The sequence below is a fragment of the Lepus europaeus genome, chromosome X (genome assembly GCF_033115175.1).
Source record: "Lepus europaeus isolate LE1 chromosome X, mLepTim1.pri, whole genome shotgun sequence".
Lineage (NCBI taxonomy): Eukaryota > Metazoa > Chordata > Mammalia > Lagomorpha > Leporidae > Lepus > Lepus europaeus.
The window spans coordinates 15501462-15525435 of NC_084850.1; the positions used below are offsets into that span (position 1 = coordinate 15501462).

Genomic DNA, 23974 nt, shown 5'->3' on the forward strand with positions numbered 1-23974 from the left:
CTCAAAATTTTCCTGTTTTAAAAAAAGGTGTATTTATTTATTTGATAGTCAGAGACACAGAGAGATATCTTTCATCCGCTGATTTACTCCCCAAATAGCTGCAATGGCCAGAGGTGGGGTGATCCAAAGCCGGGAGTCAAGAGCTTCTTCTAGGTCTCCCACGTGGGTGCCAGGGGCCCAAGTGCTTAGACCATCCTCCACTGCTTTCCCAGGCTTATTATTTGGGAGCTGAATCAGAGATGGAGCAGCTGGGACACAAACCAGTGCTCATATGAGATGCCAGCATTGCAGACAGTGTCTTAAAGAGCTGTACCACAATGCCAGGACCTCAAGTGATATTTTAAACTTGCCAGCTTACCACAGTATAATTTTCTCCCTTTACCTCTTTCTTCCATTTCAAGTCTCACTGTAGAAACCTCATATCACAGGGAAACCACTATTCTCTTGTGTGTGGATTTTTCAACTCAGTAACTGGGCATTAACCATTTATTATTATATTATTTGCTTGAATACATACCCTCTTGTATGCTTCTATCACCTAAGAAGGTTTTTTGTTTTCCAAAGAAAGATTAGTCAATAAATCTTTGTACTGTATGTGGCCTGCTTAGAATTAGTGTTTACAAATATTGCTTGATTGATTATTGAGCTGCTGTTTTCTGCCTATTGTGTCAGTTCTATGAGTAGGGGAGAAGAAAAGACATGATTGATGTTCCTTTAATTAGTGAATAAGACTTGCTCATAAAATGATGAAGCAAAATATTAATAAGTACAAATATTATATTAGCAATACATACCAAAAAGTACAGAATAAAGGAACAACAAGTTATATTAGGTCCTCACTATTCTACATTTGATCCATGAAACAATAGCTCCATTGTCACCAGGAAACTGGTGAAATGAAAAATCTTGTGTCCTACCCCAGAACTACAGAATCCAAATCAGTATTTGGATCAGCATTGAAGCAATATCCCCAAGTGATGCCTTTGCATATTAAACTTTCAATAGCATTATGTTAGACAGTCTATCTATAACTGTAAGATCTTGTTGTGTCTAAAGCTTCCATTGCAGTGGTTCTCAAATGGCACATGAGATTCCCTGAACAAAAATTGAATAATCACTGACTTTTTTTATGATGGCAAAAATAAAATGTTAATTTTGGTAGAATTTTTTCAGTTGTATGTTTTCTTCTATGTATTTTCCTTAAATACTTGGTCTCTATTACATTCATGTTTCCTGGCGTGTAATATGTCTTAGTCCTAGCTATGTATTAGAACTACCTATACCTATATATGACCATGCTCTTCCCAGGATACTTTGATTTAATTGGTCCGGGGATAGATCTAGGGCATGGGCAACTTCTTTATATCTACCCATATGTGTGTAATGGAAAGGGTAGTGTTGAAAACCACTAAGCTATTATAAAATGGTAATTATTTAAGGAATATATATCATTGTTTCATGACATTCTTTAATGAATACTATATCTTTTATATATTCTGTCATATTTGAGAAGCTATATTCTATATAATTTATATATATATAGTATATATTATATATATTCTATATAATTTTGGTCACTCAGGCAAAGAGACTAGGTTTCCTATGACTTTTTTTTTTATCCAAGAGCCATTTTGTCTTTTCTCTGTTGTTGTTAGGGGAGTTTCAGATAACTGATGACTTTTCTTTATATCAGAGTTTGACTGATCCCAAAATTTGCCTTCTATTTCTTCTACGAAGTTAGGCTGCTCAACCTTTATTTTTTAAAAGGTTTTATTTGAGAGGTGGTGTTACAGAGAGAGAGAGAGAGAGGAAGACAGAGAAAGGTCTTCCATCTGCTGGTTCACTCCCCAAATGGCCGCAATAGTGGGAGCTAGGCCAATTCAAAACCAGGAACCAGGAGCTTGCCCCAGGTCTGCCACACAGGTACAGGGGTCCAAGGACTTGGGCCATCCTCCACTACTTTCCCAGGCCATAAGCAGAGAGCTGGATCAGAAGAGGAGCAGCCGGGACACGAACTGGTGCCCATATGGGATGCCAGTGCCACAGGTAGAGTCTCAGCCTACTGTGCCCACAGCGCTGGCCCCAGTCTCCTTAATTCTTATATCTTTTAGAACTTATATCACCCATATGGGCAGCTTAACTCTCACAGATGTGTTTAAAAGTCATTATTAGGCCATAATTAGAAATAGTTGATTATGTAGAATAAACATGTCAGTATACCAGATGGATGATTTGTCTTTACTGGGACACTCCCTTTTATGTTTAAAAAATGAGGCTCCTAAATAGAAATGTGTAATAAATTGAGACACAGCATTGTTTTTCTTTTCCAGAGCATGGACAGAACATCAGGAATATGGATTAATTATTGATGGCTCCACATTGTCACTTATCCTAAATTCTAGTCAAGATTCTGGCTCAAACAATTATAAAAGCATTTTTCTACAAATTTGCATGAAGTGCACCGCGGTGCTATGCTGCCGGATGGCACCATTACAAAAAGCCCAGGTAACTGAATTTTAGGTAACATTCTATTATAGGTCCTTCTGTACTTATATATATACATATGTTTCAATTAGTTTCTTCTTCAAAGAGCCATTATTACCATCTAATTTCTTTTGCCCTGGCTTTTTCCTTTTTATGATAAAACCCAGTAGTCTTCCCCTGAGTTGAATTAAGCCTGTGCTGAGCCTTGTTTTCCCCTCAGGTTAGTTGTCCAGTTCCTCATTTTCCAGGCTTCTCTGCTGACTGATTGGTGCCTGCTGCCTCCCTCCATTCCAGTGCTCCTGGCTCCTCTATGATATTAGCACCATGCATTCTTTCTGTTCTCAATCTGTTGTCTTACCTACAGGCAAGGTTGGCCCAGTCCTTGGTGCTATTTTCCATTTCCTTCCTGAGTTCTCCTCTTTTAGTTGACACTATCAATTATGTCTCCTTAAAATTCTCTTTCCTTGGTTTCTGTGATGTTCCACAGTCCTGATATTCTTCCCTCTTTGGCAACCTAGTGTCTTCATATTACCTTCTATATTCTCCCTAATTATCAGTTTTCTTTAGGGTGAAGTCTTCTCTCTCCTTTTTACTTTACAGACTGTGTCTCTGGATAAGCACATCCATTTCTCTGGCTTCCATTGAGTTAACTCTGGCTCTGACCTGTTCTTAATGTTATGTCTCCCATTTCTAACTGTCTGCTAGACATCTCCATATAGATTCCACACTGTCACATTAAATTCTAGTATTTAAGCATAATTTTCCTACCGAGTTTGCTTTCCTTTGTCTTACATTATTCCTATTACTACTACTATTTTTCTTTTGTTTCCCAAGTCTCATTTTACCTTTTATTCTTCTTTCCCTCTATGTCCTGTTGATTTTATCTACCATTGTCATGGCTGTCATTTTAGTTCTATCTTTTGAAACTTTTTACCACCACCCTAGTCCAAACCCTAGTGTCATTATACACAGACTATTTGGTTGAATCTCACTGATGTCTTTACTATCATCCTTTTCCTTTAATCTGTTTCTCCATACTCCCAAATTAATCTGGTTAAAACACTACTCTTTCCATCATAAATTCTTTGTCAAACACTTTCAGTGATTTCATAATTGCTTAGGATAAAGGGCAGTTGGCATCTGGGGCTCACCTTTATTGTCTTCTCATATATCTTTACATACCGCATACTTTGTATCCATTATCACTCCCTTATCCAACACACATTCTCCAGTTACATTGATTAAATCTTCAATGTCTTACTTCCATATACTGTACTAAGGACAACTTTAAATTTTTTTCTCATTTTGTTTGCCCTCTGAAACTCTCCCTGAATTCTTCTGCCCTAACATGGATTTTACTCATAATAAAATACAACTCAAGCACCACCTCTTCTAAGCTGCCTTTCCAGCTCCTCAGTCCAGGTTCATCTGCTTTGCCTTGTTGCTTTTAACTCACAGTTCCAGCTACATACTTTTTCATTTCCATATATACTTTGTTGGATATTCTTTTATGTGGGTTAGTCTTGCTTCTTTAGATTCTTCAGCTACTTGCCCCAGACTAGGGGATGGCTGCCACACACACAAAGCTTAGATTAGTTAGGGCATTGCCTCTGTCTCCCTTCCAGCTCACGGTTCCTACTTTAATTAGAGGCTATTCTTTCTTTTTATCAACCTGCAAAACCTCGGTTATCTCCAACTGGGAAATCAGATCCAATCAGAATAGTATCCATATAAATCAGTCCGCTTGGACTGGTGTTGTGGCGTAGCAGGTTTAATTGCCACTTGCAATGCCAGCATCCCATATTGGAGGGCCAGTTCTAGTGTCATCTGCTCCTTTTCCAATCCAATTTCCTGCAGTTGCACTTGGGAAGGCAGTGGAAGATATCTCAAGTGCTTGACCCCTGCCTTCTATGTAGAAGACACAGGTGGAGTTCCTGGCTCCTGGCTTCACCATGACCCAGCTCTGATTGTTGTGTCCATCTGGGGAGTGAACAAGTGGATGGAAAATATCTCTCTTTCCCTCTCGCTCACATTCACTCTCACACTCACTCTCATGCTCATGCTTACTCTCTCACTGTGTCACTTTGCCATTCAGATAAATAAATCTTTAAGGGAAACGAAATGAGATGTATCTTTTTAGTCAGAGGCTTGCCTCCAGATCTCTCTTTTTTCCCCCTTATATTCATTTTCTGCTGCTTACATTGTTCACCAGGGTTCTTTTATTTTTGTTATTTTATTTTTAAACTTTTTAAAAAAGATTTATTTTTTGACAGCCAGAGTTACAGAGAGAGAGAGAGAATATCTTCTATCCACTGATTCACTCCCCAAATGGCCACAACAGCCAGGGCTTGGCCAGACTGAAGCCAGGAACCAGGAGCTTTTTCTAGATCTCCCACCTGGGTGTAGGGAATCAAACACTTGGGCCTTCCTCTGCCACTTTCCCAGGCCATAGCAGGGAGCTGGATTGGAAATGGAGCAGCTGGGACTCGAACAGCGCCCATATGGGATGGTAGTGCCACAGTACAGACCCCCACCAGGATTCTAACTACTCCACTGTCCAGGCAGATTCCTGGTTTACATGCTACTTCTCCGTGTAGAATATAGCACCCCTGTGTTCAATACACTATTTTATTTCTCTCACTGTAGTCATTTCTCCCAGTATGTCACCTACTCATCTGTCCATTTAGGTGATGTGCAAGTCACTATCTCCAATCCAGATATTTTGGGTTCTACTTAAGCTGCTTCCAACCCGTCATCTTGGCTATGTCATTATCACCCCAACTTTATCTTCTATATAGTCCATCCATCATTTTCCTTGGTGTCTTATTTATGTTACTGCCTCCAGGTTTCTAGGTTCAAAACCTTGAAATCTGTATTGATTTCCCCCTCGCTTTTATCTTCCATATAGTATTAGTCACCAAATTCTGTTTTCTAGTATGTTGTCTTTTCCTTTCTTTTCATAATCTTCCAGGGCTAGGAATTTACTAGCTTGTTGAATTACACCCTGTAACTAGCCACCAAACCTCCCTCTCTGTCCATAGTACTAGCTTTCCTCCAGTTATTCCTGTTCTCTGCTGCCACTTGCATAATGTCACTCCTTGTTGATTTCAAGAGAGTTTATTTTGGTGCAAGACAAACTGAATTCCATGAATATGAGGGATCTTCAGAAGTTCACGAAAAAGCATATTTTGAAAAAACTATGCCTGAGTTTCAAAAAAATTTATACCAAAATAAGCTTATCTTTTAATTTTTATAAAAACTTTTGAAGTACCCTCAGATATGAAAAATCATTAATCTGCTCAAATCAGATCTACTTTATTAGTAGACAGTACATTCCCGGCTGTTTTCCTTTTAATGTCATTCCCTTCATCTGGAATATTCCTTTCTTCCCCATCCATGGAAACCTTACTACTATTTCATCATTTATACCCATCATCCTTCTACATAATCATTCCTTATCAGTCTGGCATATAGTAGCCTCTCCTCTGACATGATAGGCTTTCCTAAGTGGATGATTTAGATGACAATGTTATGCACTCCTGCCCAATAATACATTTTGTTTTCTGTATTGTTCTAATTGTCTAATATTCTTTTATTGATGATTTGTCTCTATTTTTTCATTATGTTTCTTAAGGTGTATGACCCAAGCCTTTTTTGGATCTTAGCACACTGCATTCCACAGTGTATTGCATGCATTTATAGTTTGTGAATGAACACTTCTTTGACAAAATCTTCCTTTTTCGTGAAAACTGAGCTAGTGATTGGAGAGAAGCTTTTAGTTTCAGTGACTTGGGACTCAGTGAAAAACTCCATATTTATCTAAATTTTCCATGGTTTTACAGGATGAGTTTTAAACCTTTTTTTTTTGGACAAGGCAGAGTGGACAGTGAGAGAGAGAGAGAGAGAGAGAGAGAGAGAGAGAGAGAAAGGTCTTCCTTTGCCATTGGTTCACCATCCAATGGCCGCTGCGGCCGGCTCGTCTCACTGATCCAAAGCCAGAAGCCAGGTGCTTCTCCTGGTCTCCCATGGGGTGCAGGGCCCAAGCACTTGGGCCATCGTCCACCGCACTCCCGGGCCACAGCAGGGAGCTGGCCTGGAAGAGAGGCAACCGGGACAGAATCTGCCGCCCCGACCGGGACTAGAACCTGGTGTGCCTGCGCCGCAAGGCGGAGGATTAGCCTATTGAGCCGCAGCGCTGGCCGAGTTTTAAATCTTTTAAAATCTATATTTTCCTGTGGAAGCTGTATCCTTGATAATTTTTTCCTCCCTGGGTCTTCTCTGGCTGCAGTTCTTTTTCCTGGAGGTTCAGATCATTACTGCACACACTGCAACAGGTGCTATTTAGTTAACCAGTGTTGTAGCCCATAAAAAAACATTTAGTTTGAGTTCTTTAATTTTTTTCTACTCTTTTCCCCTTACAGGTTATTTCTCACAGTCTCATACATTTCTTTTAAGAAGAACTGAATTAAAGAGAAATATTGGGGGGAAAACTGACATTTCATGGTCATATCAATTTTGTTTTAAATGGAATTGGATGTGGATTTTTTGTGTCACTTAATACAACTAAAACCTGCCTGAGTTTTGTTTAAAGGACAGACTGCATGGTGCCTTGTCCTTGTATAAATTACTTTTAATCACTTCAGTGATGTTGAAATGGATTTCATTTATGTTAACTATTCAGAGCAATTGTGAGAACAGAATTTGTGCAAAAATATTTATCTACTGAATTATTTAAGCTTTTTCAAGGCTGCTAGAATCCAATGGGTTTTGAGGTATGGCACATAAAGCATTGATTATCTGAAACATAAGGTGAGAATGCAGCTGCTTACCCAATACAATTTCTATGAGTACCTTTCTCAGGAGCAGGAAAAGCAGAAGTGTCTTCACACTAAGGCTGAACATTTTATTCATTACCTGCCGTGAACTCTGTGTACATAGCTACACAGTATCACTTACTTGTCTTGAAGAGACACTTGGAATAGTAGCAGGTTTTGAACACATATCTTGGGCATCTTTCTTCAAATCTTACTCCCCTTTAATTGGCTTCTTTTAAAATGTAGCTACATGTAAAAGATGCCAAACCACATCAGGCAATGGGAGACTGAATAAAATTTAGATGGCAGCCAAGTAGGTATAAGAATTTAACATTAGGTCGGCGCCTTGGCTCACTTGGCTAATCCTCCACCTGCTGCGCCAGCACCCTGGGTTCTAGTCCTGGTTAGGGCGCCGGATTCTGTCCCGGTTGCTCCTCTTCCAGTCTAGCTCTCTACTGTGACCCGGGAAGGCAGTGGAGGATGGCCCAAGTGCTTGGGCCCTGTACCAGCATGGGAGACCAGGAGGAAGCACCTGGCTCCTGGCTTCAGATTGGCGCAGTGTGCCAGCCGTGGCAGCCACTTGGAGGGTGAACCAACAGAAAAGGAAGACCTTTCTCTCTGTCTCTCTCTCTCTCTCACTGTCTAACTCTGCCTGTCCAAATAAATAAATAAATAAATAATTTTTAAAAAAGAATTTAACATTATATAAATTCCTAGGGATAAGGGTTGTCTGGATGGTTTTCGGGGAGATAGCATTGTCAGCAGGGAAGAGAAAATAAAAGAATAAAAAACATTTTCCTCTGACATCCCACTTTTATTCTAGTATACCTATTAATGTTACTCTAAATCTGTTTTCTAGCCTGCACTGTTGGACATTAAACATATAATCTGAAGGGACACATGAAGCAGTGACAAAAGTGGGAAACATGTTGATCTTTACTATGTGTGGGAGGCAAGCTTTTTGATAGTTCATAAGTGTATAGAATAGAAACAAGTGGGTGCTGATATTACGTTTTGAATGGCTGTGTTCTTCTGCATCAAAGAATTCAAGTCTCTCGTACATATATGAGCAAACTACCTTTCTGTTTGGAAGGCCACCATTTACAAGTGTGAATGATGCATAAATCCCTAATATAGTCCAATCTCATATTCTGCTTTGACCTTTTCTAACCTCTTATATATTTGTTGTTTAGATTGTCAGAATGGTGAAGAATTTAAAAGGCAGTCCAATAACACTGTCAATAGGTGATGGTGCCAATGATGTTAGTATGATCTTGGAATCCCATGTGGGAATAGGTAAGAACGATCTAATGAGATGACAGCTGTAAACTATCACTAGTGTGCTCTTATGTATCTAGATAGATTATTTTGATTGCTCATCTTGAATTTGAATTTGGGCATGTTAACTGTTAACCAATGAAAGGCCTCATCTGATAATGGAACACGTTGATCCCATGGTCCTACCCCTGGTGGGACTATGCCAATACAAAGCTAAAGGATTTTTTTTATTATTCTAGTAAAGTGAATTTCCTAAACCCACTGCAGCACAATTGATTGTTCAGCTCTGACTTCGACAAGCCTGCATGAAATCTTAACGGATGTTCTCACTCTTGGCCAGACTGCCTTCTTATGTTGTTGCACTGTATCTTTTGAGATTCCTAACTGTTTGGGCTAAGAAAGTATAATTGATAGGATGGTTTCCCACTAGTTATGGGTGGTTTGGGCTATAGTATTGCATTTGTATGTTGACATACAACACCAGCTTTTCTACCACCTGTATCAATTTTTCCCCTGCCAAGCTACAATTAAGCAACAACCATAATGGCTCAACAAGTTGCTTTTTCATTTTTCTTTGTTTTGTTTGGGAGGTGGGTATGGTTATGGAATTGGTATTACAGAGTAGGTTCCCAAATGCTGTTTTTTATTTGTAAGTAGTCCTAAATAGCATGGCACTCTTAAATTGTCTCATTGGTTATCCTGTGTGGAAATGGTCTAAAGCTGCTTGAACTCATGGGATTCTTGAGCTTCTATTCAAGAGTTTCACTCAGAAAAAGGAGTTTACCATTGTCTCATTGAGCTCATAGACCACAAAACCAGTTGAGTGACCTTAATGCAGCACCTGGTCTAGCATTATGTACAAGTAAGCACTTATTGAGTACCTTGAAAACAATTTTTCATGTAGAATTTTTCCCCCCAGATAATTTGTCTTGTAGTGATTGAAATAGTCATCCCATTTAATTGTTTCATATTTTGTTAACAAATAAGGACTTACCAATTAAACTTAGTTTTTACTTTTATTTGTTAAATTTCAGTGTCACTGTTTAAAAGAAAGCATTTTTTTTTGTTTAAAAATGAAATGCTGAACTGTACAAATGAGCTGTAACATTTAAGCAAGTAGACAGTATGACAATAATGCAGGGAGTTGGTTATTCTAAAAAGTATTCACCCTATAGAACTATTCTCTTTTTTAGGTATTAAAGGTAAAGAAGGTCGCCAAGCAGCCAGGAATAGTGATTATTCTGTTCCAAAGTTTAAACATTTAAAGAAACTGCTGTTGGCTCATGGACATCTATATTATGTGAGAATAGCACACCTTGTACAGTATTTCTTCTATAAGGTATGTTATAAAATATTTGAATTTCAATTGTAATTTTTTAGTCCAGCATTGGCTCAATGTGGTCATAATTTTGTTCCCCTTTTTTCATATTTATTTTGTGTCCTGATACTGCAATTTGCAATCAACAAAGCGGGGAATGATCTGTTTCATGAATCAGAAAGCAGAAATATGAAAGATATTTAAGATTAATTTTTATTTTTTAAAAGATGTATTTATTTGAAATGTAGAATTACAGGGGGAGGGGGCAAGGGAGAAAGAGATCTTCCATTTGCTGGTTTACTACACAAATAGCTTTAACAGCCAGTTCTGGGTCAGACCAAAGCTCAGAAGCTAGGAACTCCATCCTGGTCTCCCACATGGGTGGCAGGAACCCAAACACTTGGGCCATCTTCTGCCATCCCAGACACATTTAGCATGAAGCTAGATCAGAAGCAGAACAGCCAGGACTGGAAATGAGACTATAATATGGGATGTCAGTGACCCAAGTGGTGTCTTAACTCACTGTGTCACATTGCCAAACCCAGGATGAATTTTTAAAGACAACTTTTTTGAACTATAAATTAAGTGCTGTAAATTGTATCAGCTAGAAGTATACTTCTGTGAGTGGTAACAAATTTGTATATTCATGTAATCACCACCCCTATCAAAAAGATAGTATTTGGATCATTCTACATAGTTTTCATATATTCCAAGTCTCCTTTACCTTACCCCAGATAAAAATTAATCTATTTATATCACTGTACAATGCATAGTCATTTAAACAATATAGAATATATATAGTTATAATGTGTCATGTAATCTTAAGTTTGCACCTATTCTAGAACTTCATATAAATGTAATCATGTGTATTCTTTGTATCTAGCCTATTTTACTAGTTTTAGAGTTTCATGCTTGTTGTGTCATGTATCAATAGTGGACTTTCTTTTTAATACTCAGTAGTATTTCAAACTACTTTTTATAGTAGTAGAGTCATTGATCAAATGAAATTACAAAAATTAAGCAGATAGAAGCATGATTGCATTTACTGACAAGTGATGGGGACAAGGCAATTTACTTGATCAGCTTTCCTTTTCTAGCCCCAGAAGATCCTCAATATTTATGGAACCCATAAATATTGCTTCAGCCATTTATTCTGTGCTTAATGAACTTGTCTTATGTGGAGGTGAAGTAACTGTTCTGAAGTATGCAAATCATTTTAGACTGATATGAGCAGAATTTGAGCTCCTCTCTTGTGTTCTGCTCAATAGGGTTTTAAATTTTTTTTTCTTTTCATTTTGAAATAATTTCAAACTTTGAAAAAATTGTAAAATCAAAAAAAGATCCCTGTATACTCTTTGCCTAGCTTCCTCAACTGTTATCTCCTTAAATTATCTACATTATAGTTGTCAAAATCAATGACTTTTTAAAAAGCGTTTATTTATTTTATTTGAGAGGAAGACTTACAGAGAAAAAGGGAGAGACAGAGACTGTGAGAGATATCTTCCATCTGCTGGTTCAGTCCCCAAATGGCTGCAGAAGCCAGGGCTGGGTCAGACAGGAGCCAGGAGCATTATCTGGGTCTCTGACATGGGTGGCAGGGGCCCAGGGACTTGGGCCATCCTCTGTTGCTTTCCCAAGCACATTAGCAGGTAGCTGGGATTGGAAGTGGAGCAGCCAGGACTCAAACCAGTGCCTATATAGGATGTTGGCACTGCAGGCCATGGTTTAACCTGCTGTGCCACAACACTGGCCCCGATGAATTATTTTAACTAGTGTACATACTGTATTCAAATTTATCAGTGGTCTCACTGTTGTGCTTTTTGTGTTCTGTTTCTTCCCAGGATCATCCTTGTATTTAAACTTTTATGTTTCCTTAGTCTTCTTTTTGTCGTCTTGGTCTTAACATTTCTGAAGAATACTGACTAGTTTGTAGAATGCCCCTCCACTTGGATTTGTCTAATGTTTGCTTATCCTTAGAGTCAGGTTGTGCAAATCTGTCACTAACAACACATAAATAAGGTTGTAACTTTTATAGTGCACTATATTAGGAGGCACATGTTATCAATATGTCTCATTAATGATAATGTTAACTTTGATAACTTGATTCAAATGGTGTTTGGAAAGTGTCAAGGCCCTTAGTTCTGCCCTAAATAATTTTGTTTGAAAAGAGGACTCTGCTACTGAAGCAAATCATTTTTTGACGAGATAAAGTCTATTGCTATCATTATTTATTTTGATACTCATATTGTCCCATATTTTGGCAGTTGGGTACTACTATGTCCTTCCAACATATTCTGATAGTTTTTTGAAGACAGCTTTTATTTTATGGGACCACCTGATGTCCCAGACTCCTTTTGTATTTTTCCTGCCTTAGCCGTGAATTCAGACATTTCTCCAGGTAGCTGTGGTTTCTTTTATTTGGAAATAGTATTTAGAAATAAAAATGTGGGTGCTAGTTGTACTCATTGCTGCTGAGCTGAAGTTGATTCTAGGCCTTCTAAGTGCACAGAACTAGAATATATTATATATAAATTATCATATATAATATACATACACACACACACACATATATATGTACACATGCATACACACAAAATTCCAGATTCACAGATTCCCTATGACTCTTCCTTCCAGCCAGTATCAACTTGTAGCTAAGCCAAACCTTGATGATAAGAAAGAGGAGAATAATTATGATATTGATAACCCAATATTTGTAAGGTACTTTGCTTGTTGATAAAAGCACTTTTTTTTTATTTCTCACAAACTTTTAAACCTCACAAAGTACATAGAATTACCTCAATTTAGATATATATGGAAAGTAAGACTCAAAGATATAGTATAACTTGCTTTTGTCTCCCCAGTTAAGAAATAACAGAATATGAATATTTCCAGGTAGGATTCTTTCTATTTCATAGAGTCTATTGAGTCTTGCACTCAGTAACTAACATCCCTAGATGGGAATGAAGGTTGCTCTCTCTTAACCTGAACCTGGTAGGAGATCCCATGAAGATTTGCCATTCCCATCAGCCTGTTAATCTGACCATATTCCAGAGGCTTGGTTTGCCTGTGGGATTTTGGCCTGCAATTCAAGCAGCTGCCACCAGATGGAAGGAATGCTCTCTTAAGGTAAACAAAACAAACAAAAGCATTAAAATGGCAAATGTTGACCAGTAGTCAGAAATTGAGATACCGCTGTTCCCAGTATACAGGGTTATTTATGTAGGTGATGCTCTGTCTTTATTGGTATCTCCGTGCTCCTTATCATCTTTGTTACTGATTTAGCAGTAATGTTCTTTTTGTTGTTGTTGCTATTTTTTGTCCCAAGATGATTTATGATATTTTCAACCCTTCTTGGCTAAATTAAAAAGTCATTTCTGGGGCCGGCGCTGTGGCATAGTGGGTAAAACCACCGCCTGCAGTGCCGGCATCTCATATGGGTGTCAGTTTGAGTCCCAGCTGCTCCACTTCTGATCCAACTCTCTGCTATCGTCTGGGAAAGCAGTAGAAGATAGCCCAAGTCCTTGGGCCCCTGCACCTGCGTGGGAGACCTGGAGAAAGCTCCTGGCTCCTGGCTTTGGATTGGCATAGCTCTGGCTTTTGTGTTCATCCGGGGAGTGAACCAGAGGATGGAAGATCTCCTTCTCTCTCTGCCTCTGATTCTCTGTAACTCTGACTTTCAAATAAATAAATAAATCTTTTTTTAAAAAAGTAATTTTTTTATTGTGTCTTTAAATTTTTATTGCCCTACTCTTTTAGTACTTCGTGTCAGATCTTCATGCCCTGTACTCCATTCAATGCTCCTTGCATAATTTAACCAGGTTAATGTTTAGAAAATTATGCTTTTCAATTTATTCCTTAAAAACTATGCATTCCATTGCTTAATAAGCATTAGTCTAGCTTTAAGTCACTCCTCTCTGGCCTTGTCTTACTGTATATAAGAGCACTTCAAATAGTTTGTGGAGAAAAAGAATTAAAATATATTTTATCTAGATGTAAAATATTTGAAATCTTTACATAGTTTTTCATAATACATACTGCCTTGCCTTGGTTCCAGCTATCTTATTCACCTTTAAGGCCTAGTTTAAGTTCTAACTTCTTTAGTCAGTCAGCTAATTTTACCTACTATGTTGCAAGCATTCTTTTGGACACTAATGATTTACTGTAGAAAAAGACAGGATGTGTCCCTGTTCTCATGAAACTTACATTCTAGTGAGGGAGGCAGACAACCATAATACACACGTCTCAGGAAGTACCCCCATGGTCCATACTGAATTCTGCCTCTAATCCTAGAATACTTGGTTGTTTTTTTTTTTTTTTTTTTGACAGGCAGAGTGGACAGTGACAGAGAGAGAGAAAGGTCTTCCTTTTGCCGTTGGTTCACCCTCCAATGGCCGCCGCGGTAGGCACACTGCGGCCGGCGCACCGCGCTGATCCGATGGCAGGAGCCAGGTGCTTCTCCTGGTCTCCCATGGGGTGCATGGCTCAAGGACTTGGGCCATCCTCCACTGCACTCCCTGGCCACAGCAGAGAGCTGGCCTGGAAGAGGGGCAACCGGGACAGGATCGGTGCCCCGACCGGGACTAGAACCCGGTGTGCCGGTGCCGCAAGGCGGAGGATTAGCCTAGTGAGCTGCGGCGCCAGCCTAGAATACTTGTTTTTAATAAATATGATTATGAAACTCTGCTGATAATATCTTGTCTTGTACCGTAATTGATAAAAACATATACAAATAAGTGTTACTCTTCCAGGTGGTTACCTTGGGGGCTCTGTCATTTATTTTTATGCTTTATTGTGACTCAAAACATATACTGTACATTTCTTTGGAGTGCTATCCAAAGACTGGTATATTCTTCCAAATAACATGAGTTGTGGAAGATATTTATCCTTTGAGGATATGTTTGATTTTCTTTTTAAATTTTTTATTAACATAAAGAGAACAAATTTCATGTGTTTATATATAAAATTCTAAGAAAATAACCATACTTCTCATCCTCCTTCAAACCCCACCTTCCTTTCTTTTTTCCCTTCAGTCTTTACAATAACATACTTTCAATTCCCTTTATAATCACAAGTTTAATACACCACTAACCATTGTAGTCAACAAGTAAAAAGTAAACCACTCCACAGAAAGGGTTTTTCATAAATTGCCATGGGTTTTTCATAAATTGCCTTGATCATGTTCAGGAATGTTCCTTCTATACCCAATTTGCTTAGAGTTTTCATCATGAAAGGGTGTTGTATTTTATCAAATGCTTTCTCTGCATCTATTGAGATAATCATATGCTTTTTCTTCTGCAGTTTGTTAATGTGGTGTATCACATTGGTTGATTTGCGAACGTTGAACCATCCTTGCGTACCAGGGATAAATCCCACTTGGTCTGGGTGGATGATCTTTCTGATGTGTTGTTGCATTCTATTGGCCAGAATTTTATTGAGGATTTTTGCGTCTGTGTTCATCAGGGAAATTGGTCTGTAATTCTCTTTCAATGCTGCATCTTTTTCAGGTTTAGGAATTAAGGTGATGCTGGCTTCATAGAAAGAATTTGGGAGGATTCCCTGTTTGTGAATTGTTCTGGATACTTTGAGAAGAATTGGAGTTAGTTCTTCTTTAAATGTCTGGTAGAATTCAGCAGTGAATCCATCTTGTCCTGGGCTTTTCTTTGTTGGGAGGGCCTTTATTACTGATTGAATTTCTGTCTCTGTTATGGGTCTGTTTAGGTTTTCTGTGACTTCATGGTTCAATTTAGGTAGGTTGCATGTGTCTAGGAATCTCTCCATTTATGACAGATTTCCCTGTTTGCTGGCATACAAGTCCTTGTGGTAAATTCTGATGACTCTTTATTTCTGTGGTGTCTACTGTTACATTCCCTTTTTCATCTCTGATTTTATTGATTTGGGTCTTTTCTCTTCTTCTTTAGTTAGTTGGGCCAATGGGGTGTCAATTTTGTTTATTTTTTCAAAAAGACAGCTCCTCTCGCTGATTTTTTGTAATGTTTTTTTGGATTCAATTCTGTTGATTTCTAATTTTAATTATTTCTCTTCTCCTACTGCTTTTGGGTCTGGTTTGCTGCAGTGTTTCTAGATCCTTGAGCTGCATTGAAAGCTCATTTATTTGGTGCCTTTCCAAGTGTAGCATGAAAGTTCTATAGATATCTGTTAGATCTATTTGGGCTATATTGTTGATTAAATCTGTTTCCTTGATGATCTTCTGTCTAGTTAAACTGTCTATTTCTGAAAGTGAAGTATTGAAGTCCCCAATACTATTGTATTGGAGTCTAAGTCTCCCTTTAAGTTCCTTAACATATCTTTTAAATAGTCTTGTGCCCTGTAATTAGGTGCATATACGTTTATAATAGTTACATCTTCCTGTTGAATTGATCCCTTAATCATTATGTAGTGCCCCTCTTTGTCTCTCTTAACAGTTTTTGTGTTAAAGTTTATTTTGTCTGATACTAAGATGGCTACTCCAGCTCTTTTTTGGTTTCTGTTGGCATGGAATATCTTTTTCCTACCTTTTGCTTTCAGTGTGCATGCATCTTTGTTGGAAAGATGCATTTCTTGTAAGCAGCAAATAGATGTGTTTTGTTTTTTAATCCATTCAGCCAGTCTGTGGTTTTTAACTTGAGAGTTGAGGCCATTTACGTTCAATTGTGACTATTGTTAAGTAGGGACTTTGTCCTGCCATTTTCCCAAAGATATTTCTAATATATGCTTTGAACTTCCTGTGATCTTTTACTGGGAGATTTTCTTCCTTTTCCTTCTTTCGTATGATGGCCATGTTTCTATGTTTCTGTGTGTAAACATCTTTTTTTTTTTTTTTAAGGGCGGAGTTAGACAGTAAGAGAGAGAGAGACAGAGAAAGGTCTTCCTTCCGTTGGTTTACCCCCGAATGGCTGCTACAGCCGGCGCACTGCACAGATCCGAAGCCAGGAGCGAGGTTCTTCCTCCTGGTCTCCCATGGGTGTGCAGGGCCCAAGCACTTTGGCTATCCTCCACTGCCTTCCCGTGCCACATAGAGAGCTGAACTGGAAGAGGAGCTACCGGGTCAGAATCCGGCAACCCAACCAGGACTAGAACCTGGGGTGCAGGTGCCGCAGGCAGAGGATTAGCCTAGTGATCTGCAGCACCAGCCAACATATCTTTAAGCGTGTTTTGCAGGCCTGGATGAGTGGTGACAAATTCTTTCAATTTCTGTTTGCTATGAAAGGTCTTTATTTCACCTTCATTCACAAATGAGAGCTTTGCTGGATATAATATTCTGGGCTGGCAGTTTTTCTCTCTTAGTACCTGGGCTATATCGCCTTCCCTTCTAGCCTGTAGGGTTTCTGAAGAGAAGTCTGCTGTGAGTCTAATTTTTATTCAGAAGGGAGGTAATTTCACTCAGCTGAGCTCTTCTTGTTGATATCAATCAATGCCTGAGCACTAGCCCCAGTGGGTATATTTGTCTGCTCTGTCCCAAGGACCACACAAAGGATCTGTGCAGTCCTCAGTGTAAGCTCAGATTCCCCTGCAATGTCTCTCACCGCGTAGCCAAAGCCGACCAAATTGGTGGCGTCTCCCACCAAGACTACTCACATCTTAGCCACACCGTGAGTTCTCCCACACACCCTCAGTTTTTTTTTTTTTTTTCCCACAGTTCTGGTTCATAAGCTCCACAGACTAGGTCTGAATCTCCAGTTATTTCTCCCCATCAGAGTCAGGTTTTTCTGCTTGGCTGAGGGCAGATGCAGCCCTGAACTGGGGCAGCTGTTATGTATGTCCAAAATGGCACTTGCTCTATTTTCTTCCCCGCCTTTGTAAGGTCCGTGGAGAGAGAATCATGTCTGTACCGGTCCCTTTTATTTTTTTTCTCTCTCCTCTAGTTATGCTGGTGTACTTTCCCCCACTGGGCTTCAAGCCTTGTTCCCTCTAGTCTCTTCCTGCCACTTTTCTGCCAGTGTCTCGGGCTACTGCCATTTCACCTCACCTCCGTTTCCAGTGCTGGTGCGTAGACTCCACGTTTTGGGGTCCCGAGCCATGGGCGCCCATGCCCTCCACATAGGTCCATCGTGTCCCACTAATTCTGGAAGAGTTTCCTCTGCAGTTTTTTTTTTCCTAACTCTTCCCTGAGACTACAGTATCTCCACTTTTATTAAACTATCTTTTCCTGGACTATCAGTGAGCTCCATCCCTATTCCCCCATCGTGGAGCCCTTCCTAGGATTGTTTTTTCTAAATCTGAGAAGAATGTCCTTGGTATTTTGATTGGGATTGCATGGAATCTGTAAATTGTTGTCAGTAGTATGGATTTGTTGATGGTATTATTTCTTCCAGTCCATAAATATGAAGATTCTTCCATTTTTCTATGTCTTCTGTTTTTTCCTTAATGTTTTATAATTTTTAGTATAAAAATTTGTCATATCCTTAGTAAAATTTATTTCTAGGTTGATCTTTTTTTGTACCTGTTGTGAATAAGACTGATCTTATAAGTTCTTTCTCAGCCATGGCATTCCTTTGGGTATACAATTGCTGTTGATTTTTGTGTATTGATTTTATTATAACCTGCAAACTTTGCCAAATTCTTATAAGTTCCCCATAGTCACTTGTGAAGTCTTTTGGCTTCCCTATTTATAGGATCATATCATCTGGAAACAGGGATAGTTTGACTTCCTCCTTTCCTGTTTGTATTCCTTTGATTTCTTTTTCTTGCCTAATTGGCTCTGATAAAACTTTCAGAACTATGTTGAACAGTAATGTTGAAAGTAAGTATCATTGTTTGGTTCCGCATCTTAGTGGCAGTGCTCCCAGCTTTTCCCCATTCAGTGTAATACTGGCTTTGGTTTTTCATATACTGCCTTGTGTTGAGATATGCTCCTTCTATACCCAAAACAACCTGAAGTCTCCTAGAACTAATTCTGGTGATTTAACTAAGAGGCAGTGTGAGACCAGTTGAGCACCGTGGCTAAAAAGTAGGCTCTTAAATGTGCTTCCCAATGAGACATCCAGAGATATTGTGCAAAATTGACAGCAGCACGCAAATAAGTTCACGGACTACTTTAAAAGATAGTACTCATTTAAAAATCCTCATTCTGGTAATTCTGCATTAAGAAATTTAGTTTTTATAGTCACATTTAGTGACTCTTAAGTGATGAATTCCCAGCTTGTATTTTTTTCTCTACTAGTTTTTAATATTCCCCAGTTATATGCTAAATCCCTAAGATTGACTTTTTTGGTATTGCAAACAATGCCATCTTTACATATTAATGATATGTTGATTATTTGATGAAGCAATAATAAAGTTCAAATAACATTATTACTACTGATATCAACATAATCTAATAATTTCCTGACTATTCACATTAATTGACTCTAAAGCATATACTTAACAGCATTATGTCAGTCTGTTTTATGATTTTGGAAATTTGTGTTTAAGTTACCATATCATTAGGTGTTCATATTGGCTAGATCATTTCTTCTTGGAATAGAAAGAAGTCTCATTAAAGTAACTGAGATCCTCTTCTACACTGGTAGGGCAAAAGTTAGTTTTAATATGAATTAATCATTTGGTTTTGAATTGTTTCCTTATACCTGTTATTTTATACTATTTTTACATTAGAAGGATTCAGGAATGACTAAAGATTACTTGGAATATAGTTTGTTGTTTTAGTTTAAAAGGTTTATCAAGTGAGAGTACTAACTCTTGTGTTAATTTTTTTTTCCAGAACCTTTGTTTCATTTTACCACAGTTTTTATACCAGTTCTTCTGTGGATTCTCACAACAGGTTTGTGTATTTTGTTTTTTTGTTATAGTATAGTTTACATTTGCTGCTAATATATTTCCTTTTAGGGATTAGAGATGTATGTCCAAAGCTAAAGGATTTCTTTTTTGCTTCAAACGGTTGATCTTCTTGGCCTTGTTTTTCACAAAAGCAAACGTTTGTATCTTTACATTTTCTACTTATTTTTTTTTTTTTACTTTTGGAGTTGAGACAACATTAAAATGCTTTTTCATTTTTTTTTCTTTAAGATTATTTTTATTTATTTGAATGACAGAGGTAGGGACAGAGAGAAAGGTATTCCATCTGCTGGTTCACTCCCCAGACGACCACAATGGCTGGAGCTGCGCCGATCCAGAGCCAGGAGCTGCTTCCGGGTCTTCCACGTGGTTGCAGGGGCCCAAGGACTTGGGCCGTCTTCTACTGCTTTCCCAGGCCATAGCAGAGAGCTGGATCAGAAGAGGAGCAGCCAGTACTAGAACTGGCACCCATATGGGATGATAGCACTTCAGGCCAGGGCTTTAACCCGCTGCGCCACAGCGCCAGCCCGATTTTTTTTTCTTTTTTTTTAAAGATATATTTATTTATTTGAAAGGGTTAGTGACAGAGGGAGAAAGAGAGAGACAGAGATCTTCTGTCTGCTGATTAACTTCCCAAATGGCCACAGCATCCGGGGCTGAGTCAGTTGGAAACCAGGAGCCAAGAACTCCATCTGGATCTCCCTCTTGGGTGGCAGGGACCAAGTTCTTGGGTCATCCTTGGCTGCTTTCCCAGACACCTTAGCAGGGAGCTAGATCAGAGCTGAAGCAGAGCAGCTGGGACTTGAACCAGCACTGTAATATTGAATGCCAGCATTGCAAGCTGCTGCCTCACCTGCTGCACCACTACACTTTTTTTCTTTTTATTAATGTGTGAATTATGTCTCATCAATGCTATAATGTTATATTTTAATGATTTATCAAAAAATATCATATCTTTTCAGTTTCTAACATTGATTATATAGAAAAGTGTTGATCTTGGAGTTGGCCAAGAAACTGTGATTGCTAGATAAACACTTCCTTCTGTCTAATTGACTACTCAAATGTCTGCAACAGCCAAGGTTGGACCAGATCAAAGCCAGGAGCCTGGAACACATAATCTGGGTTTCTGACGTGTGTAGCACAGCTCCAAGCACTTACACCCTCTTCAGCTGCTTTCCCAGGCAGATGAGCAGGTAGCTGGATTGGAATCAGAGCAGCCAGGACTCAACCCAGTACTCTGATATGGGATATTGGTGATGCAGGCATTGGCTTGAACTGCTACACCATAACACCAGCTCCACCATCAGGTTTCTTGTAGTCAAAATAAATAATATTAGTTACAGAGAGTTTGATGAATTCTGATCAAAGAGGTTTTTTTTTAAGAATTAATTTTTTTTATTTGAAAGAGTTACAGAGAGATGTAGAGCCAGAGAGAGAGAGAGAGAGAGAGAGAAGACTTCCATTCCGCTGGTTCACTCCCCAAATGACCACAATGTCCAGAGCTGAGGTGATCTGAAGCCAGGAGCTTCTTCTAGGTCTCCCAGTGGGTGCAGGGGCCCAAGCACTTGGGCGACCTTCTACTGCTTTCCCAGGCCATAGCAGAGAGCTGGATTGGAAGAGGAGCAGCGGGACTAGAACCGGTATCCATATGGGATGCCGGCAGTGCAGGCTGGGGCTTTATCCCACTGTGCCAGAGCGCTGGCCCTGATCAATAAGTTTTTATTGAGCATTCAAATTATTATTTTGGGGGGGAGAAAAAGTTTCCTTTATTCTTTTAGAATTTTTTAATTTCTAATTAGTTTTTAGCAGATACAGTATAGTTCGTAGATAAAATTCTAAGAATATAATGATATTCCTATTGCTCAAAATATCTAATTATTCACTTCTTAGATGAATGAAGGTATTAAAAAGATATTTCAGAGTTTGTTAAGAAATTTGTAGCACAGTGTTAAAGGGAAATTGGTGTGATATGGTTGAAACACTGTTTTTATTTTGGAAGGAATCTGTTGCTTTGTTGTCCTTTTAAAACATGTTTACCAAGCATAAATTGTGTGGTGGAAAGAAAAGGCATTCCTTATAAAGCCAGCTGTGATTGAGACCCTAAATTCTCTTCAGGCTGCTTTGGTTATCTACCTGCTTAGGTTTCAATAGGAGTTGATGTTTGGCTCATTCAGTTACTCAGCTGGTAGGTTTATTCATTTGACACATATTTCTTGAGTGCCTACTTTATGCATGTCATCTATGGTGTTATTTAGTTCTTGGATTTGCTTCTGAATACTTTCGAGTAATCCTAAGATTAAGTTTTTTAATTCCATTTCTAGCATTTCCTCAATCTCTTCATCTTCATATTCTGATATTGAAATGTTGTTGTGTTCCTTTTGGGGGCTCATGGTGTCTTCCTTATTCTTATTGCTTGAATTTCTGCATTTGCTTTTAGTCATTTGTGAGTTGATTTTTTTTTCTTCTGATGGCTTTTATCTTTGAGCTATGCCTCTGTGGCTTAATGGAATGTATGCACTTTCATTGAATCCTAAGAGGTGAGTGGTGGGTGTGGCCAGGGGGCTCTGGTCAGTGCTTGGGCATGGGGTGAGTGTCCAGGGTAACAACCAAGTTGGGTGTGGTAGATCTCAATGCCTGGGTGTTTGCTCCCAGTGTGTTCCAAGCCACCATATGAACCACATGAGTCATGTGTGCAGTCTTCACTCTGACCACAGTTCCTACTGCAGTGAAATGCTGTAGGCAACCAAAGAGCTCCAAGCTTGTGGAGCTGCACGCAGTGATTGCCCAGAGACCCCACTACACCCTGCAACTTCTCATGTAACCACCAAGTCCCCAATGTATCAGCACACAAAGCTCCCACAGTCACTGGTTGCCCAGATTTTTTCTGCCCTGTCAGCCTGTCCAGTCAGTAGAGAGGCAGATGTTCCCCAAGACAGCTCTGCTTAGGATGTTGGTGCCTCGCTGTCCCACGTGGTTGCCTAGCCATCTCCCAGCCAAACTCAAAAGACAGTGGGAACTGCAGATTATTCCCTACACTAGAATCTCTTGATCACCTGCATACATAAGAGCCACTGGCTGATTGTTGCTTTGTGCCTGCCACTACGGCCAGTACTGCCAAGGACATGGGGTCCTGTCTCAGCCAGTTGCTGTTCGAACACACAAAGTCTTCCGTAGCTCCCGCCCACACCCAAAATGTTGCCCGCACTTTCTCAGCCAGGCAGCCAGCGCTACTGTGTGAAAATTGGGGCTAGATAAATGTGCCCCCTCTACTTCCACCGGGTCTGTGAGCAATTACTAGCAACTGCTAGCCATCATGGCTCCGGACCAAAACAGTCACACCACACTCTCCCTCCGGCTGTATCACCATGGCTTTCTGCAGTCCTGTCTTACCTCCACCCCCTAGCTGCCTCCTGCTCTAGCTTCCGGCTGGTACAGTTGTGCGCCATGTTCTTGTTCATGCTGCACGTCTGCACCTTCCACACAGGTCCACGGCATTCCTCTTCCTCTTGTAGGATTTCCAGTGCAGTTTTCTCTACAGTTCTCCCCTGAGAGTGCACTTCCTACACTTTTACACCTTTTTTTTACTGTTCATCCCTCACTTATTGCAGTAGGTCATTCCCTAATCCTCCACAGATATCTTAGAGGGAGAGTATACCAGGTAAAAGGAAGGTCACTATGGAAGAAGATGACATGATATGCAAAAATCTGATTTTTACTTGGGCTTGGTTCTATTGCTGACCATAGCAACCTTTTTTTAACTTTTCTTTAATAAATATAAATTTCCAAAGTACAACTTTTGGATTACAGTGGCTTCCCCCCTCCCATAACTTCCCTCGCACTCGCAACCCTCCCATCTCCCGCTCCCTCTCCCATTCCATTCACATAATGATTCATTTTTCAATTATCTGTATACACAGAAGATCAATTTAGTATATATTAAGTAAATATTTCAACAGTTTGCACCCACACAGAAACACAAAGTATAAAGTACTGTTTGAGTACTAGTTATAGCATTAGTTCACGTTGTACAACACATTAAGGATGGAGATCCTACATGGGGAGCAAGTGCACAGTGACTCCTGTTGTTGACTTAACAATTGACACTCTTGTTTTTGGCGTCAGTAATCACCCTAGGCTCTTGTCATGAGCAGCCAAGGCTATGGAAGCCTTTTGTGTTTGCCAACTCCGATCTCATTTAGACAAGGCCATAGTCAAAGTGGAAGTTCTCTCCTCCCTTCAGAGAAAGGTGCCTCCTTCTTTGATGGCCCGTTCTTTCCACAGGGATCTCACTCACAGAGATCTTTCA

General features: G+C 39.4%; 1 protein-coding gene across 3 annotated transcripts in view; it reads left to right on the top strand.

The window, feature by feature from the left end:
• Positions 1–23974, top strand: part of ATP11C (ATPase phospholipid transporting 11C) — a 224656-nt gene that overhangs the window by 173633 nt on the left and 27049 nt on the right. For all 3 annotated transcript variants that reach the window (XM_062184317.1, XM_062184316.1, XM_062184315.1), the window contains 4 exons: positions 2331–2505; positions 8492–8594; positions 9770–9915; positions 19595–19654. In XM_062184317.1, the coding sequence (XP_062040301.1) occupies positions 2331–2505; positions 8492–8594; positions 9770–9915; positions 19595–19654 (484 nt within the window). The remainder of the gene's footprint in view (positions 1–2330; positions 2506–8491; positions 8595–9769; positions 9916–19594; positions 19655–23974) is intronic.